The 21,632-nt window shown below is 35.5% G+C and overlaps 1 protein-coding gene across 2 annotated transcripts in view; it reads left to right on the plus strand.

Annotated features, from left to right (window-relative positions):
* Positions 1-21,632, plus strand: part of LOC124365278 (sodium-dependent neutral amino acid transporter B(0)AT3) — a 66,773-nt gene that overhangs the window by 20,593 nt on the left and 24,548 nt on the right. For both annotated transcript variants that reach the window (XR_006922732.1, XM_046821242.1), the window contains exons 2-4: positions 8,749-9,090; positions 13,996-14,228; positions 15,984-16,208. Coding sequence is in view for 1 of the 2 variants with exons in the window: in XM_046821242.1 (XP_046677198.1) it covers positions 8,874-9,090; positions 13,996-14,228; positions 15,984-16,208 (675 nt within the window). In the remaining variant the exon portion in view is untranslated. The remainder of the gene's footprint in view (positions 1-8,748; positions 9,091-13,995; positions 14,229-15,983; positions 16,209-21,632) is intronic.

Below are 21,632 nucleotides of genomic sequence, written 5' to 3' on the forward strand. Positions count from 1 at the left end.
TGACGCCAAAGCTGAGGAAAACTAATCTCAGGCACAAGATTTGACCTACTTTCTCTCAGCTGTGTAACGACAGCTATTGCACCGAACTTGTATCCTTAGACAAAGGACGCGTTCACATAAGTTTTATTTTACTTCTTCTAATTAAATAAGTTCCTTTGATCTTATCTACTTGTGTTCACTTCAAACATGTACAATTGTATTATTAGGTTTTCACTGAATAGCCTGAATAAAGGTTTCACTGTACAGATTTCTGTAAAAGCTTTTAATTATAGTATTTAGCACAGCTAATGAGGAACACAAATGTTTAATATCCTAACTGAGAACAAAATTAATTATTCTTGTTTCCACACATTCAGGTTAACTCTGCAATTTACACAACCTACGCTCTGTTTTCTTAAATATAAAGAAGTTATATAAAATTTAAACTGACCGTATGGGTTCGACTTTAGCCGTATATATAATGTTTCAGACATCAAATGCAGTCACAAAAGCAACAACAAATATTTTAATACTCAAATCTTTGAGTATTAAAATATTCTGAGATGAAATCATCTCAGAATTTGAAATGAAATTTCATTTTCAGCCTAACAGGCGAGAATCCAAGTAAGATTAGGCAAATAAATCTTACCAATGAGCTGGTAAATTAAGAAAAGGAAGATGAACTGGAGATTGAGGTGAACTCAAAATTCAATCGAATCAACCCTTCCTACCGTAGCTACGTTATGTGTAGAAAACTCGGTTGCTCCACCGTGCTTAGAGATCGTATCTATCACATCGTAGTGCACTCAATTGTGTACCTGATGAGATAATAAGATTACCACTTCACCTATTTATATGTGTCTCTGATGTCGAAACGATGTAATGTTTCGTTTAGAGCTCCTTCGTCGTCGACTTTCTTTGGATCTCTTCAGACGATTATGGACTCCAGATTCCAGGAGTCAAGTCTGATACCAGACGCGGCAATAAAAGGGAAGTGAACCGGAGCTAAATTCAAAATTCATTCACACAAAAACTCATAGTACTGTCCTGAAAAAGTCAGGAACAATCATATCAGTGTGTTGGCAAAAGTAAGGGAATTTTTTATCAGTGTTTGTTTTTGTAAAATTGTGATTTAAATGTCCAAAAAACATTTTCACCATCCTAATAAATCAGTACATTTAGAAAAATCCTTTATTTACATTGTATAGAAATATTAACATTAATAGTAGAAAAAAGTGACACTAGTTGTTTTATTTCTTGACAACTGAAAGGGTATCGAGATAGGTTCTCTATCGATTACAGGTTGACTTCCGCCTCTCAGCATTCCTTGGCAAGTTAACTGCGAACGTTTACATTCCAGATACCGAGTATACTTGTCAGTATGTCAACTGTTTTGGACATTTAGCTGTAACCATTATCATCGGATTACAATCAATAAGTAGTAAAAATTAAAGTCGCTTTTTTGTTGGTCTGTTTACGCATCAATATTTTTTAAAACTACTCATCGGATTTTGATACGGTTTTCACTGTCTGCTCCGTTATGAAATAGGGCAAGTTCCTACGTGTGATACATCAGTATTTTAATCATATAAAGTATATAAAAGTTTGTATAATACGAAAATTTAAATTTTTGAGCTCTTTCATTGTCAATATTGACTAAACCTTATGACTTATAACAAAATTTTGTGCTATGGAATTGTACAGTTCAAAAAGGCCTGAAAAAGTCTACGATGACGTATATCTATCTCCAAAGAATAACCCATAATGACCTTTTTTCTCTTTTAAAATTTATAATTTTATTAGCATTTCTGAAGTTATTTAGATTTAAAATATCAATATCAATGCATAAAACACGAAAATACGTGTTCATCAATACGTGAAGAATAGGTAAAATTTCTCTTTAAGCAAATAACTTTGATCAATATTTTGGTATTACGTTTAAAAGTCTGCACGATTTGGTTGCACAACTTATAACCAAAGAACAGCGCCTGTGCTCTGATTGGTCGTGCGGGACCATACCACACTTCATTGCGAAATATAATAATTACAACAATCTTTACCTAAAGTTAAGTAACACAGATTAGTAGAGTTACTACCTATATATACATTTACATCTTCATATTCAGCAGTTATTGTTATTTTATTATTGGATTAAAAAAGCGTATGCACTTCAAAAGTTTCTCGGAGAAGTTTTTATTCCTCGAATTCCACTAATCCCTGCAGACTTACCTTTCCAATTTAAGCACCTACATTTTTCAATAACCACTAATAAGTCATCGGGTCAAACATTCAGTGTGTTAGATTTAAACTTTCAGTGTTTTTTACAGCGACAACTATATGTTGCTCTTTCACGGGTAACTTCCAAGAATAACCTATTTGTGTTGTCCAAAGAAAAGAAAATTGCTGTAAATATTGTGTATAAAGATATTTTGTGGATATTAGTAGTAATAATAGTCTAATGTAAGATGAATGATTATAAATTTATCTAATTCCATAACATCATTTGATTGGATAATTTAAAATTAAATTGCTATTAATATTAATACTAAGTGACATTGGTTGTTTATATAAATGGTAAAAGTGAGATATTGACAATATTATAGGGCAATTAAAAAAAATACAGCAATACTACAGTAAGCCATGAACTGAACAATTCATCGTCAACTAAGATTAAAACGTGATGGATCAGCAATATATAAAGAATTAAAAATAATTAACAAAATAAAATATAAAAGGAGAGTATTCAGTAACCAACAATAAAACATATAACAAGTTCACAATATTTCTTAACGGTTTACATTAGAAATTGTATCCGATAATCATAAACAAAGATAACAATTTAAAGTCTAATTAACATACCGCAACAAAACATAATGCATCGTACGGCATCTCCAACGCCAAGTATAATAAGATAAATGTGTTCTGACTAACAATAAAAAACCATCAAGTTTCTAGTAAGGCTGAGCAAGAACAAACCATGGCATGAAACATAATCAGCACATGGTCACCATGAACAACTTATCATCGATAATGTAAATTGTATTTCAGAAGTTCAATAACAGAAGAATTTTCGAAAATTTCGTATCTTTATGCAAGTTTACTGTATAGTGAACAGTATGGAGGATCAGGAAAAGGGAGAGGAGATAAGATTTTTCTCTCTGCTGAAGTAGACTTTCTCACTAACCACAGCACATAAAGGCCCCCACACAGCTTCATGGCACTGGATTATAAACATATCATACCTGAGCAGTCACGAGAAAAACCTCCTTAGTTCATCTTCACTTCCTTGGAAGAAATCGTACTGGGGAGACAACATGCTCCAACTCGGTGGACTCTCGATGCTGTGGAAAGTATAGGTGGTTGGACATTGGTGTGGATGGAACAGATCCTTAGCGCCTGTTAATCGCCTTTTAATTCTTTCTAAATGGTCAATGAGGCCAGCCTCATATGGAGTGCATACAACACTTCCATACTCCATAATCTGTCTGACTGAGGTATAATATAAAACTCTTAATGCTTCTAGTCCAAAACTGATTCCATCTTCAAATGGCTGGATTATAAGATGCAGTAGGCTAATTTAGATGCCCTCTTACTAATGTAATCAGTGTGTATTTCAGGTCCAAGATTAGATGTCAAGATTACTCCACCAACATTAAACAACATTCCTCTCAAGAACAGTGCCATTAAATTATTTTTATACCATTGTTCAATTCGAAGAAGGCATGATTTAAGAGTGCGTCCGTAGCATACGACCTAATCTAACCAAAGAGACTCCTTCTGATGCTGCAGTTTTGAAGCTTTATAAGTAGCAGTTCATGATTAATGTTATCATATCAAATGCCGCAGTAAAGTTGATAAATTAGTTTTGACTACGATAGTACAACATACAACAACTTACACCCAACAGAAATTTGAGGTTCTTAACCTCGATTGGAAATCCGCCCTGTGACTTTTTCTAAAGTACCTAGTGTATTTTGTTTATAATTACGAGTAGTATGTAAGCAATGGAAATATATTTCATTACATATTTAACTACATGTATTAATAGCTAGACAATTATTGTACAGTAATTTAACCATGTTGGAAATCCATAGCCCAATTTAGCTAGTCTTCTCAAATTCACTTGGCGATCTTAAAATTCTCTCAAACGCTTTGTACGAATTAATTCAAGTAATATCGGAAAAATACTTTCCGTTATTTATGTCAGTTCACATGTGATCTCAAAACTGTTTTACAAGAGGTGTGCAATGAGACAAAACCATTTATTTGAGACAGTAATTTGGAAATTCCTAGAAGGAGAGGTTACCATTGACAAATGTTGGTATTGAAGGGTATAACGAACCTTGACAGCTGCCTCCGCCTTGACAACGCAGTTGACAAAGAAGATAATATGCTCTGCCTTTTGTGGGAAGAACTGGAAGGTAGAACTTATATTAGTTGTGATGTTAAACATGAAACAAATGTTACTATATTTCAGGTTAAGTTTATCTTAATTCGTATCAAAATGTTGATTGTTTAGTCTAAACAATGCGCATTATTATTTTAACAAGAGAAATAATCAAGAGTAGTTTACCACAATTATGGCCGCCAACTGCAGGCTCAGCTCGTTCTCGTCCCAGTATTTAATTGTTCCCTCCATCCCTCTCTCACCCAATGGCTAATGAATTACTACAGCTATTTGCATTAGACAGAAATGTTTATTTATTTCGCCACCATCCTTCTGTTTAATATTGCAATAATTCTTTACTTAACATAAATAAGAAATATATTGTAAACTCTAATCTACACACACACACACACACACACACACACACACACACACACACACACACACACACACACACACACACCACACACACACACACACACACACACACACACACACACACACACACACACACACACACACACACACACACACACACACACACACACACACACACACACACACACACACACACACACACACACACACACACACACACACAAGCGCGACAGTAAGACAAATTGAATATATCTCTGCAAATTCATTACAGGTTACCTAGTAAGTACACTGAACATATGTTGTTATGTGTGTTCATGGCAATTTATTTTTGAAAGAGAAATACAATCAATATGGAAACTTTAAAATCACACTGAATTTTGCGAGACAACCTGTTGGATTGTCTGAAATAATACAGATTCACACTTATATTATTGTATATTATATCATGTATAATATATTGGATCTTTCAGTTCCGATAACACATGTTTTCCTCCTTGTAAACAGAATAAGATTAAAGCAAAAGAATATCCTCAAATTAAAAGTTTTAAAAGTCAGGTGATTTATCAACTGACGACCTACCAACGGTCGGCGCAGGCAAACAAAACAATTACGTATCTCTGTCAGATAAAGCCAATCACATTTTATAAGTCTTTAGACATCAAAACCAGGAGAACATAACCTAAGCAATTTTTAGGCAATCTTTGTATCCAGGTTAAATGTAACGTATAAGTTTTTTAAAACCTCCCTTAACCGACGCTTTTTTTACTGTACATCTCGCACTGTTCATACCCTTCCTTGCTTCCTTGATCTGTTTTAAAATTTCCTGCTAACGTTTACGGTTTTTGGAAATGAACTGACCAACGTTAAAAAATGAACGAATTGTTTATAAAAGAAAGCTAGATGATACAATTTTCCTAAACGGTGTAAATACGTTTCATTAACTACTGTATCAGCCTTGATTTAAAAGTAATCTTATTTAAATAAAAATAATTTTAAAACATCATTTAAAAATACTTTCTCACAATTGTTACCCAAACTCTTTTTTTACTCAATACTCTCACACCAGTTTTCTCACGAGTGAGAAATTTAAAAAGAAAAATTCATTTAAACGTAACGTAACTGTTTTATACGTGTTTGTAATCATATTTAGTTGAAATATTGTTAATTTTGAAAGTAAACTGTTGCTACATTATAATTTAACAATAATTTAATTGTAATTTAAAAGGGAACATTCTTTTTCAAAGAATGTACGATCTATTCCATAGTGTAAATGACAATCCAAGCAGACTGCCATATGTACAGCATATAGTTTTGAAGAAAATTATATTTGAAGTTGAACGTATTAAATTGAAGTCTCTTAAAAGCCGATGTTGTCTATTTTAAACTTTCAAGGACAAGAAGACTTGTAGAGGTTGAGGCATATTCCAAGCTGAAGTTAAAAGCTTTCCGAGGTTGTTATCTTACAAGTCTCAAAAGAAAAGTTTATTGGTTAAAAGCGCATATCAGACATTCTGCAATATGTGACATCAATCATTCACGACAGACCATTTCCTCATCTTTTCTTAACTTTCTGGTTACTTCATGCCAAATACGATGAGTTTAAAAGTGATGTGTCATTGAGACCAATAATATCCCTGCAGGATACTGATATTTACAAGTCTAATGCTATTAAAAACATAGTTATTTAAAGATTTTGTAATTTTTAGCACACTTTATATTAGATAAATAGGCAATGCTATTTACATTATGAAAACATCCTTTATTTCAAAGACGTATTTGTCGACCTTTTGTGAATAACGATTGGGAATGGCTGAGGGGTTTAAGACGTCAGACTTAGGATCTGAGTTAGAGAAGAGATACTTTTGGCCTACGTTACAAAAGTGCGATCATAATCAAACATACAATTCTGATTCATTGCACAATTTCCATATTTATAAAATTGGTCAAACTTTCAGCGGAGCACGTTGTAAAATACACCAAAACAACACCGTGAAAAACCAGTGTGAGAACAATGTGTCATTCCCCTCCACTACACTACTGAGGAGAACAAACTTACGTTGTTAGGGAAATTCTTATTGGCTTTAACAATGTCGTCAATATTACAACGTGACACTTTTGGCTACAAATGCAATACTGGTATACTATATACAGTTGTAAAAATTGTACTCTAGGCCAAAGTTACAATTAGATCCACTGGGTAATCTTCCACAATTTTAAAATTGGCCAAACTTACAAAAATGCACGTTGTAAGGGAGTAACCAATGTGCGCCGGTGGTCACTTTTCTATCCAACTTTAGGAATGTAATAATTAATTCTAACATAAATTCATGTTTTTTAAAACAGTGAAGATGTTTGTATTGTAAACATTAGACTAAATGTATACTACATTTAAATTTCACTCTTATTTTGAGTTTCTTATTTCACAGTTACATTACAATCCTACTCGTGTTTACTGCAATCAGGACAAGCATTTTATTTATACTCAAATGGGGTTTTGGCTTAAAACATACAGCATTGATCCGTGGTCTAAGAAGCTTCAATAATCATAATTGCTCAGAAGCTGGATCATCAAACCTGCTATGCAGCACCGGCAGAATTTGATGATTTTAAACCTACGCTAATTAAAACTTTGACCATCTGCGCAAACGGCATACCCCCCAGCTAACATTCCTTTTTAATTTGCCAAGCAAAGAATAGACGCCAGGGTTGTAATTAAAGAAGGGAGTAGATGTTTAATTACTAATTCTCTCAAATGTTTTTCTCGGTGCTTGCATATAAACTAAAGATGTGTTCTTAGCTTTCGCAGATGGTTGTTGTAAATAATATCTAAGTTCTCCGGTTCGTACCACGTCCGAAATATTGATTACACAATGACATTCTATAAATATTACGGCCTCACTTTGGAGGGATTTCAATCTTCAGTCAACAGAATTATTTTAAATCAAAAACAGTTTTACATCAGTGGCAGTCTCTTGACTGAAGATTTTTTCCCTTCCCATCAATATTTCGGACGTGGTGCGAATCTGAGAACTTAGATATTAGTTATTAAAATACGTGGCTGATGCGTTATTCTGCTTAAATCAATAAAACACGTTTTATCCACCAATCTCAATCTGTATTTTTATTAATTATTGCCATTGATATGTATGGAACAAAACACACACACACACACACACACACACACACACACACACACACACACACACACACACACACACACACACACACACACACACACACACACACACACACACACACACACACATATATATATATATATATATATATATACCTTAAATTGTATAAATGGCAATGGCCTTATTTAATTTCAATAAACATTGAATCACAAAAAGTACTTGCTCCGCCGGGAGTCGGACCCGGATCTCTCACTTGCCGGGTGAATGTGCTACCATTACACCACAGAGCGCTTACTTTTTCCGATTCAATTATTTTTGTATTTGGCCGTATCTTTTATATATATATATATAATATTTAAGAAATTCTTTGAAATGTAGGGATGCTGGGGTTTGTACGACAAATGAGTTTAACTTCGGATTAATGTTCTTTGACCTGCGAATTATGTTTGATACAATGTAAAGGTATTAAACATTAGTTAAGCAATAACTTCTTGGAGGAAAAGAGTAATAAAAGTGTACAGTCATCTTGACATGACGGTACATAAATTGTTAAATGTAAATAAGTATGTCATTAAAAGTAAAGTAGAGTCTAGATAAATAAATAATCATCACATGTATCGCTAGCTTTTATGTATGGAATATCGTTTGAAAATGTTATTCCGTTCGGTTTTTGAGAAACAGAAAAAATGGTTTATTTGGAGATTACAAACATAGTGTTGTGTTATTATTGCAGTTATATATCGATGTGCCTTTTCAATAATGTGTAACTAAATGACAAAACATGTACGAACGCTTAACTTTGTGGTACTCAACAAATATAAAATATGTGAATGTATACGAAGTTGTTTAATTTTGTGTTATGTTCAGGTCCCGGCTCACTGCCTCACAACAGTCTGTGATCCACGACAAATACACTCGTATAGATAGCGTCCTCTCTGTGTATTGTAAGGTAAGTATGGCCTCACAACCCCCGAGTAGCTGTTAACCCCGCCATGGACAACAAGTCGGAACGGTGGACCGGCCACGAGCTGGCCCCGCTCTCCGGGAACGGAAACGTGCAGATCGTGCTGACCCCCGCCGAGCCCACAGACGCTCCTCGGCGCGCCGCCTGGGACAACAAGATGCAGTTCATGCTGTCTATCATAGGCTACTCAGTGGGTCTCGGGAACATCTGGAGGTTCCCCTATCTCTGCCAGCAGAACGGTGGGGGTAAGTAAACTCTTATGATACCAGGAATTCTATTACTATTATTTCATACAATTGACATTTATTGTTATTGGAATTTAGCTCTTATGCCGTTGTTGTTATTAAGTTTTCTTGCTCAAACCGCGTCGAAAGATTGCTTACACAATTACTGATTAGGTTGGACATCTGTCAACTGAAGATAGCTCTACACTACATGGCCTAATGTTTACAGAATCCTACTGTTTAAGTAATGTTTCGAAACAATGTGAACTGTAACACGTAATGGTAATAGTTTATTGGATAATTTTGTTTTGAGGAACGTGAATCTGGTTTGTATTTTACTGTAATGATCACAGTAGATCAGAGGTCACCGTCTTTGTGAGTAATATAAACTGAGCATGAAGATGTAGCGGCAAGAATAGAATGACGATTCGAATGTTACTCGATTCAAATAAAAGTGGAACCGGGCACTTTTATATCAACCGTAAGACGTTCCTAGACATTTCTAATGTCAGTAATGTTTATTTGGAGAAATCCATATATCTACACCCATCCTAATTCACCAAAACAGGATGATCATAGACACTCAGGTGTGTCTTCGGGTACATTTAGCTTGATGGCGATATTCCTCTTGAAATTCGTACGTTAAATCCACCCCATCTACCGCTCCCAGACCCTGGATCTCTAACAGAGCCAACATCAGAAACCCATACCTGTGTCCAGGTTAGGTGTCACAGGCTCATGTCGTCCTGACACGCACATACACATCGGAGTCAATTAGACAAGAATAATCTTTAAGGACAGAATAAAACATATTAAGCAAATACAAGTAAATATTAAAAAACTCTTTTAAAGCAAAACAAATTAAGATGTTTATTAACAACTTTATGTAGACTCCAAGGGTGGACTTGTGTCTTTCGAAGTTCCTGTCTGATCCTGCGGTGTGGGGAAATCAATATATTCTTTTTTCTCATTTTAAAACCACCTTTACTCTTAAAATCCAACTGGTTTTTGTGAACGAATAAACAAAACGAATAATTAAATGAAGTAAATTATTAGTTGATTATTTTAAGCAACGGGCATATCAAATGATTAAAACCTACATTTTAGATTTTACATTGGACGAGAGAGGAGAGGGTATTGTGTATTCTATTTATAATGTTACATGATGTGCCAGGGGGTAAAACACGTGTTAGGGAGGGGGTGAATGTGAAAGCTGTAGAGGATAGGACAGGGTAGGATACGTGAGGTGAATGGGTGGATCAATACCCCCTTCCCGGTTTGGTCTGCTGGTTGTGTTGGTGGGGAGGGGTGGATGTAGTTTTTGGCATGCTGCATGACCCCCTTAGAAACCACCCCTACCCCACTATATTCTATCTTCAGTCCCATTCTAAGATAAATTGATATAATAATAATTGTTAAAAGATCAACTAATATGAATACATCCATAAGCTCAAGATACATCTAAGCTGGGAAGCGGAATAGGCTTAGCTTAAACAAATATATCAACCAGAGCAAAGTTTTAATAAAGGTACGGCTTAGTTACAAAAATATAACAAAATAAATTTAAAAGACTGGAAATTTATTTGATACTACACAGTTTGTAGTTTTTACAGTATTACATTATCACCACCACTAGAGTAACATATTTGTTGTTAGTCGGTATTTTTACATATATAATGATATATGTAAAATACTGGTAATGATATGTGTAATACTAATTTGTAAAGCTAACCTGGGGAACGTGTTGTAATGATGTTTTATTATTTTTAAGTTATTTTTATTATTTATAAGTTATTTTCAAAAATTATTTGTATGTTGCGAACAATTGTTTCAAGACAAATATTGTGACTTTTATTGTGTTAAATGTTATTTTAACTTGTAAACAATGTTGTTTACACATTCTAACATTGCATGTTATAACTTATGTTAAACTACTCAAAAATTAAACTAATAGGATGGGTTAAAAGCTCCTATTTCATGTTTCTTCCAAAATTATTTTTCTTTACAAATATGTGACTTAAGAAATGCTACAATTATTAAGATGAATACATTTTTATTGTTTAAAATAAACATAGAAATAATTAATACCTTTACTTGAAGGACAGAGTTAAAGTAAATGTAGTGTTGTTATATCCTAAATTTGAGATTTATGAAAGACAATAATGTTGAAAGATTGCACTCTAGGCCAAAATACAAATGGAGTCTATGGTGTAGCCTAAGCGCTGAATTATAAACTGCCTCTGTTTTATTTTCTCGTATCATTTGGAAATAATGCTTAATAGTATTGTACAAAACAAAAAATGCAAAGCCAAAATACTACATCACCATACAAAAATAGAAGTACAAGCTACTTATAGTTAGAAATTACCATATTCGGCAACATTAAAAGCTAAACCAATTTTTGTTAAAATTACTTTATGTTGCTCTTCTGATACTAACAATTGTATTAGTAACGAATTATGAGTTTTTAACATACCTACCGCCTACTACTATAGATACGATTACTCTAGCTCAGATGGTTACAATTATATTTAAGTCGATGATTCAGCCGTGTTTACTATAGTACGGACAGTGGAGGGTTGTGTTTAAGATTTAGAAATAATGAAAAAATGGTAGTATTACGTATTACAAGAAAAAGTAAAAAATCATCATATCATTCAATGCGGGGAAATCTAAAGCACACCTAAATAAATAATTGATTATTCTAGTAAATATAGTGCTGTGAATTACCGAACTAATGGCAGACATCGGCACAAGATGCATGTGTGTATCACGGATACTCAATAAAATAGGTAAACTCTTTTACCAAGATAAAATGTTCATTAGCATTTAAAAGTAATAGACTTATTACAATATTTATATACACGCCTTGTACTTCACTTAACTAATAAACAATCGTCATCTTAATAAATGCCTTTGTATACCGAAATTGTTCTTAAGAAATGAGATAAAATACTAAATACATATAGTAGTTTATATCTACCTACCTAACTTAGGTCAAGGATGGCGGATAATTGGATGTCAACAGCTGTGAGAGGACATACCAAGCAGACCCCTCTCTGTCCCTTGTGTACTCTACAAGGTTAATTATATATGTCACTGGGACAGTCTATACCATTGTTCTTGGCCCCTTCATCGTCTGCCCTAACTCTGCCATCAAGTAGGGAGCATATAGATTAATGGCCCTAACTAATAATAGTTTTGAATGATATTTGATGCATTGTGCATTCATATCAATAGTATAATGTACTACGTGAAGAAATGTGTAAAATGTACATTTGCTCCAAATATTCCAGTTTTTACATAACAAATTCTGTAGAAATAATTATTTTTCTGTTTTCTATAAATCTATTTCACGCTTGTGTGATATGCGGGCCCGGTTTTAGATCGTTTAATATAATCAACGTATATAATTTTTAATATATCGTACAACAAACATATTGGTTTTTTAAAAATTAATCACTTATATTAGTTTAATATACGCTCATAGAAATGTACCGAAACAATAACACCTAAGATTAAATAAACAATTAATTAAAATATAAAATTATTAAATATACATAACATTAAATATCCTACAATTTTTCGAAGCCTTTTAGAACTTCCTTTCTGGATAGCAAAGCACAATCACTTTAAAAAAATTGGTTGAAAAGCTCCCATCAAGGCACCAGTACAACAGTACTTCTCTTATGTAAAGACACTGAGTTTTTCTGCATCAGTGTAATATATTTATTCAGGAAAACAAGTGAACTGTTATTCTTTGTATAAATAGCATCACTTTTGAAACAAACATTGTGTTTACAGTTATTGAGCAATTGATTCAGATTATTTAAATTATTAATTATTGTTAATATCAACAGCGGTAAAAAAATTGATGGTTGTTCCAAAATATAATTTGTTAACATCAATTTAAAAACTGAATCCGTATATTGTACTACAAAACTACTACCGTGTTCTTGCCTATGTTGAAATTAAATTTCTTTCAAACTTTCCGCCCATAGTATTATTCGTTTATACATCTTCATCAATCATACATTTCGCTAACTCTCAGACAAATCCCATAAAGGGACATGTTCCCTCGTCGAAATTATAATTAATTAATTATTTATTTTTCCTATGTGGTGAGGAAGTTTCAACCAAATTTTTAAGCTTATAATGAATTATAAACACAACAAGGCTGAATTCACTACAGTTGATACGCGAGTCTCTATGCGATATAAATGTATCTCTAGAATTCCATGGTGAACTCTAAAGGATGGCATAGCCGTTCCTTCCATTACCACACAACCGCTGTTTAGCTCAATTATACACCCTAGTAAATTACCCTGAGTAACAGGCTCCACTGACGCTCAGCCAAATTCAATAGACTGAAATGCACTATTATTAAACTCGATCTTGTATATGTAAAAGTGAATGTTCATTCTAAGTCTACAGCTCAATTAGTCTTCGAGGCAGACCCCGGAGTGAAGGATGTACTAACTCCCATCGTCAAACCTCATCGATATGTACTATCATCAAACTCATTTTTACCTACGTACAAAGTTTCAAGTCCAGACTAGACAGACAGACAAATGAAGAATTTAGCCAAATGTGCGAAATTCTGAGTGTATAGCTCAATCCGTTCTTGGGACTCCTGTGGAAAGTTAGGCTTCTCTAGCGCTCAGCCAAATCCCATGGAAGGACAGGTACATAATCGATGTTTTCTATACAAAAATTAAGCTTCATGTAAACTTTCAAGTCTGTACATCAATTGTTTTTAGTTTTCGAGATATCGTACGGGCAGTCAGTCAGATAGAAGTGAAAATCTCGCAGCCCCCTTCATCCCCCACACCGAGTGATACGCTTTGCTAAAGCTAGGCCAGTAACTTATATTTCTATAAAAGTCAATGAGTTTTTCCCATATACATTTTCTTAATGTGGTTTCAGGTGCATTTTTGATACCATTTTTTACGATGCTGGTTCTGGAGGGCATCCCTCTCTTCCTCATCGAGCTCGGCATCGGACAGAAGATGCGACTGGGGTCTCTCGGGGTCTGGAACACGATCCATCCCTGGCTTGGTGGCATCGGTATTGCCTCCTGCACTGTCACCTTCTTCGTGGCCTTGTATTACAACGTCATCATAACCTGGGTTTTCTACTACTTTTTTAACTCGTTTCGAGTAAGAATGTTTTACTTTAATACTTTTCCAAATAACTCACAACCATATTACGTAGAATGTCCTTAGTTGATCAAGGAATATTATTTGATCATACATCTTTAACAATATTGACTCCAAGACATATCCTGAAATGCTCAGCCTGTATGTTTAAACTGCTATAAACAGGGATTGGTTTTACATTATTCTAAGGAATCGGATGGAGGAATCTACGACATTTTCAACAATTAGTGTTTTAAAAAATACAGTTTTAAAATTATTTCACATTCTTTTATTACATTTGAAAAATATTAGAGATTGGTAATACTCAAAACATCTTAGGCCTTAGATAATTTCTAGAAGGTAGCTGGGTCACTGAACGGTGTGACAAATACACCCACATTAAAAGGATTAGTGTATACATTACTAGCAGTTTCCCGCAGCTTCTCACGCAATTCTTGAAATCTAAGGGTATAGCCTTCCTAGTGAAAGCATTTAATGTAATATAATGGAGCAATATGATAATTTTCAAACAGAAGCATTCATACAGGGTTTGTCCGGAAAATAGGTCTGATTTTCTTTTGCCGAGACTGTACTTCGGAGCGTGCGCGCACCGACTGGATTCGGTAGAGGGCGTTCCTAGCTAACGAACAAGCGGCTGGTCAGTTGTCTCCAAGCACCTGAAGAGTCAGGACAGGCATTTGACGTGTTTGTGTGAGTGGTGTAAGCCGAAAATGCAGCGCTCGTTAGAGAAGAGGTACACGATTACATTCAGTGTGAAACTGGGTAAATCTGCGACAGAGACATTTGATATGATCAAGCAGGCATACCCAGATGTTGCTTTAGCAAGAAGTGGTGTGTCTCGGTGGCACCAGGCCTTTTTGGAGGGCTGGGAAGAGGTCGCTGATGAAGACCGTGCTGGAAAACCTTCGACTTCGACAAACACCGAAAATGTCACTCGTGTGCGCAAAGTTTTGAACTCAGACTGTCGACTAAGTATTCGTTTAATTGCCCAGATGTTACATTTACTGAAATCTGTGGTTCATGAAATTGTGACGGAGCATTTGAACATGCGCAAAGTGTGTGCGAATATGGTCCCAAAAGTGCTCACTGGCGACCAGAAATTGCGGCTCACACCGCCTTTCTTGTGAACAGTTACCTCACCAAGGCCGGCATCCCAACTCTTCCACAGCCGCCCTACGGCCCAGATGTGGCCCCCCAGACTTTTTTTGTTTCCTTGCCTGAAAAGGCAAGCATTTGGAGACGACAGAGGGGAGCCAAGCAACTTGCGCCGCGGCTCACAAGGCTATTCCGAAGAATGCCTTTTGTGACGCCTTCAATGCTTGGAAATCGCGCTGGCAGCACTGCATCGACGCAGAAGGCGCCTATTTTGAAAGTTTTTAAAGAATTGTAACGATTTACTCAATAAATTTTTTTTAATCGACTCAGTCCTATTACTTTCCGGACAAACCCTGTATGTCAGTTACTATTTTAGTACCCATGGTTAGGAGTTTCAAAAGTTAGTAAAATGTTGACTGATTCTTTTTTAGGTTTTGTTGTATGAAATATATATTTATATATGTGTATATATAGACGAGTTCAATGTCTATAATGAAGTGTTCAAACTGTGTAACAAATTAAACATGAACACTGGGTAAAATTAACAATTCTATTTTGTAATAGCTATCATTAATGTTCAACAAAAGAGTTCAATCACTTCATAATGATGAAATTACTATTTAAATTGTGTAGCAATTCATGAACTAACATGGCTTACAGAACCCATTACCATGGGCAAGCTGCCCCAAGTTTCCCAACGGTACGATAGTTCCTGAGTGTGAGAAGAGTAGCGAGACGGCGTACTTCTGGTACCGCACCACTCTGGACATATCGCCCTCTATGGAGGAGACGGGAGGACTCAAGTGGTGGATAGTCCTGTGTCTCTTGCTAGCCTGGACTGTTGTGTTCTTCATCACCATGAAGGGCATCCAGAGCTCTGGTAAGGTGAGTAATCCAACTTCATTTTACTCCACAATGGATACCTTAAACCCGAAATGCTGAGCAAAGGAGACAGCACTTCTCTTATCAATACTCAAGTAACATTTATAAGTAACACCTATTATAAGTAGTATTGTTCCTGCGTTGATTTATTTATCTGTTGCGAAAGTACTGGACAACCTATCCTTGAGGCCGGTTACGTCCAGAAAGTACAAGGTTGACGCTGATTAAATTGTAGCCCACTATCACTTGGCATGCATCACGCTATCGCAAAATACAGAATATTCATATTCTTTATAAATCTGGGTTGCCTCACACATCTGCCACTTAGTTCATGCGTTTCCACTAGGTTCTCTGAGGCAGGACTTACATACGCAGAAAAAGGACTAACGCGTTTGGAGCTGTGTGCAGTGAGGTAGTCTGTTGACGAACCCCCCACTTTTGGGAGTTATGTAAATAATCCGACAAATGTTGGGACTTGTACTATGGGCCAGCTGCTAATTCCTTATTTTCCTCGTTTGTTTCCATTTATTTGATGTAAAATACTATTTGTTAGACGCATTACAGTTACAGAAAAAGTTGCAAGGTACATATTTAGAGACATGTTTGTGAAATAAACATAGGACTGGCTGATTTCCCACTTTTATTGAACACAGGAAATTACATTGAAAGAACTCACTGGTAGAAATTCCTTGTTTACTGAATTTGATAACAGTCTTAGACAGAAAAATTAATCAGCTATTTGGAAACATGCAGCAGCTAATAACTAGGTTAACGATTAACTTGAAGACTGGAACTTTTTATTTAACTTATTAACGTGGGGAGAGGGTTTCGGAACTCATTACCAACAAGGAATGAATGATTGCTAAAATATTTGACAAGTTTGAAGTGTAAGGAAATGTACAAGTAAAAAAAATTGTTTTGACTAAAAAACTACTAAATATAATAAAATTGTCACTGTACTTTGCTGAATTCGAATGATCAGGAAATTATCTCACACATTGATTTGATAAGGAGTGTTTAAAGACAGAGGAATGTTCAAAATTTTAAAAATAAAAATGAATGCAATGGAGTATTGAAGGGCCAGGTAGAACATAAAGTCTAATTTCCCCCGGCTATTGTGAGCTATTAGGAGCGCTTTCTATTCGTGGCCGCAATACCCCTATCTGTGTGTCGCGAGGGGTTTTCCCTGGAAACTTAGCTGGTTTTTAACCTTTGACCCTTAAATGAAAGTATTGTTCTTTCTTAGAACAAAAGGAAACTATGTACCAAGTTTCAAGACACGTAAGACATTTATATCGAAAGTTATCGTTAGTTATCGGCCAGACAAATAACATGTTAAGAAAACATGTCAGGTTCTTCATAACGGATGTTCCATTACATGTATATGCATTAACAGACAGGTTTTTTGGTTTCAGATGAAGTGTGGAACAAATAAAAAGCTAAGCAATTTACTTGTTGGTCAAATTAAAATTAAAAATCAATAGACCAGTAATTAACTATAACTACTTTTACTGGACTAACGATAACGCATAAATAATTGAGGGCTCCCCATAAATTTACCTACTGAACGTTGTGGTCCGAGTAGGATAAATTTTTACCAGTATTAGTTATTTATAAATTATCTTACAAATAATATATCAATACGAATTATTTACTACATTAAATTGAACATTTATAAAATATGACTTTGTGTAAACGCAAGTATAATGCATAATATAATACATATTTCGTGTAAGACAACAGTTTAAAATATGTGTACATTATTAGGTACTATTTATTCAGTCCTCATGAATTGCTTTCTCGTATAAAGTACCTTTGCCACACAATGAAATGTTAGCTCAATATCTAAAGAAGCCAAATGGTGAGGTGTTATTTGTTTAAGATGCAAATAATAAACCTAAATTGAGTTTTACTTTCACCATGAACACGGTCGTTATCAAAGAAATTCAAATGATAGTAATCTCCGTAAGTGACTTTAGTGAATACGCTAAACTTGGATACATACCAAGACATGTAATTACTCGCGCTTATATCCATTACTAATTACTGTTCACTTGTTCAGTTTACTCAGAACTGTACTTTAGGTTATTTTCATTAAATTTGTGTTTTTGTAAGGAATCGCGACAGCTTTGTGTAGTATATTATTAAATATATTTATCTAGTTAGATATACATTTAAATTTAATTTTTGTATTTACGTTGACTATAAAACACTACTACCGATTTCTGAGTGAAAATTATACATTAATTTGAATACACATAAAAAATAATACATACGCAATACACAATGGGGCGGTATAAACGTGTGCAATGAAATATGTTTGGTTTGATATCAGTTTACAAAATTCATACCACAGTTCATTTCAAAATTAGGTTTTAGTTTTTTGGCTTACTCATCCGCTCTTGTGACTACCATCACAGTTTTTTTTTCGGTTCACGACGCCACGAAACATTGTCAACACAATTAAATTCTTGAAATACTTCTGCCTTAATGTGAAGTCAACGAATATCAAACCAAAATTACAAATCATTCATATCCGCTTATGTGGGTGAATTGAAGGTGACAAAGCTAAATCGGAATTGGCCTAAGCGAATTATATAACCATACTGCTATCATATACCGAAAACGGTTTCAACAACAAAAACATACATCTTTGCCACATTCCAAATTACAAATTGGCAGACGTTTACTGTCGACACCACTCCAAAGGAGGGGGAGTTGCTATTTTTGTGAAAAATAATTTCACCTTTTCCAATTTTTCAATTCAAGGAAAAGTTGATCGCGACTATGAAGCAGTTGGTATCAAACTTCAAGGCAGTGACACAACATTGTTGGTCATTGGAATTTACAGGTCTCCCAGTGGAAGTGAAGAAATTTTTTTTTCTAAATTTGAACACTTACTTACAGACTTGACCAATCACAGAAAAGACTTCATCCTCATGGGTGACTTCAATATTAACGCAATGGACAACCAGAATCCAATCACCAAAAGATGTGTGGATTTGTTGAGGTCTTTTGGCCTTGAGTTGCTTGTCAAGTCTCCAACGCGAGTAACGGCAACTACTCAATCAGCTATAGACAACATCATTTCCAACATTCCAGGTGTCGCGGTGTCCGTGGTCAACACAGCAATCTCGGATCACTGTGGCCAAGAGGCTGTAATCAGTGGAAAACACTTCGAAAGGGAGCTCAAAATCACAAAAACAGTAAGAGTCATGAGGCCTGGAAACATTGCTCTTCTGAACACTTCCCTGTCCAAAGAAACGTGGAACTTTCTAAATTTAACGCAATCAGTAGAACAGCAGTTTCAAACGTTTAACGAGGTCCTAAATTATCATCTAAATTTGTGCTGTCCTACGAAAACAATCAAAGTTTGTCAAAAAAAGGCAAACAGCAATTGGATCACAAAAGGTATATTGGTGTCGAGAGAGAAATTAAAATTTTTTTCCGAAATCAATAAAAACACTTCGAACGCTGAATTCAAACTCTTTTTCAATCGATACAAAAAAACATATAAGAAAGTGATCCAAGCAGCGAAAGCTAAGGATGTCTCAAAATCAATTATATCTTCAAAAAATGTTTCAAAAACAATTTGGGGCATCATCAAAAATAACAAAAGTTAGGGTGATCAAATCAAACTTAAAATTGGAGATGAACTTGTATGTGAGGCTGGGGAGGTGGCGAACGAGTTTAACAGATTTTTCGCGTCTGTGGCTTGCGAGCTAAACCCCCGGCCATTGCAGCCTCAAGTGAATCTTAGGCGAATACATAGTCCAGTAACGTCACTGGCACTGGTACCGGTTTTAGAAGAAGAGCTTGATCGAATCTTTAGACAGCTCCCGTCCAAAAAATCGAACGATATTGAATTGACGTCTATGTGGCTCATAAAGAAATGTTACAAACATATTCTGAGCCCACTAACACATTTAATTTGTCTTTTGAACAAGGAGTATTTCCCTCACTCCTACAATCCGCAAAAGTAAGTCCAATTTATAAAAAGGGCGATCCCTGTTCCACAAATAATTATCGGCCTGTCTCCATTTTGCCAGTTTTGAGCAAAATTTTTGAAAAATCTTTTTTGATCAGAATGCTGAAGTTTTTAAATCAAAACAACCAATTCTCTGAATACCAATTCGGATTCAGAAAAGGAAAATCAACTACCGACGCTGTGGCGAATCTAGTTGAAATGGTTGTTGAGGGTATAGAAAATCGAAATACCACCTTAGGTGTCTTTCTCGACCTATCTAAGGCATTCGATTGTGTTGACCACGAACATCTGCTCGACATTTTGGAAACACACGGCATCCGAGGCGTGCCACACTTGTGGCTTAGATCATTTCTAAGCCACAGAACTCAAGTTGTCCAAATCTCAAATCAACTTTCAAACAAAATCCGACTGGACTATGGGGTTCCTCAGGGATCTATTCTTAGCCCAATTCTGTTTCTGCTATATGTCAATGACATTGAGTCATCACTAATGCACGGAAAGGCCGTGCAGTATGCTGATGACACGACTCTCTTTTTCAGTGAAAAATCAACATCTCTCTTGGAAGAACGCTCTTTTGTTGATGTCAACAATTGCGTTCAACACTTCAACAGCCTCAATCTCCAAACAAACACAACGAAGACCAATGTCATCAACTTTGCTCTTCGGCCTGTGGATTCTCGGTGTGGTCCTGCCACTATGTTGGCAGACTCCATACTAGAAGAGGTCTATAGTTCGAGATTCCTTGGAATACACCTTGATCGAGGGTTGACATGGAATAATCAAATTGATCACGTTTGCGCCAAAATATCCTCAGGAAATTTTGTTTTGAGGAATCTAGCCAAATATTGCCCCACTCAGGTACTGATGACGGCGTATTATGGCTTGATTTACCCCCACCTTACCTACGGAGTGGCATTGTGGGGTGCTTGTGCAAACAATCAGTTGATGAGGGTCTTCAGATTGCAAAAGCAAGCCCTAAAAGCAGAGAATCTTTCAAAAGTTTGCAGCTGTTGACCCTGCCGAGTCTCTACATTTTCGAAACAACACAGTATTGTATGTCAAAATGCGTCAAGACAAGTGGCCAAGACATACATTCATATGAGACCAGAGCCAGGGGAAACTACCGAATTGGCCAACACAGAACGGTGATTTATGAACGCCTGCCATCACAAGCAGGAGTTCATTTCATCAACAAGCTGCCACACCGAATAAAAAATGCCCCAACGCCCAAGGCGTTCATAATTCGTCTAAAACGCTTTTTAGCGACACAGGCATTTTATAATGTCGACGAGTATTTGGCAAAAAACTGGGAGACCAGCCAATAGGTATGTCGCCCCGTCGCTGGTGGTGGGATGATTGGCGAATAAAAGGAAATGAATGAAGGTGAAATTGTATGTTTGATTGAGCATTTTGATGTAGAACGGATGGAAAAATTTTAG

Source organism: Homalodisca vitripennis, chromosome 1 (assembly GCF_021130785.1).
Source record: "Homalodisca vitripennis isolate AUS2020 chromosome 1, UT_GWSS_2.1, whole genome shotgun sequence".
In the NCBI taxonomy this organism is placed as follows: Eukaryota; Metazoa; Arthropoda; class Insecta; order Hemiptera; family Cicadellidae; genus Homalodisca; species Homalodisca vitripennis.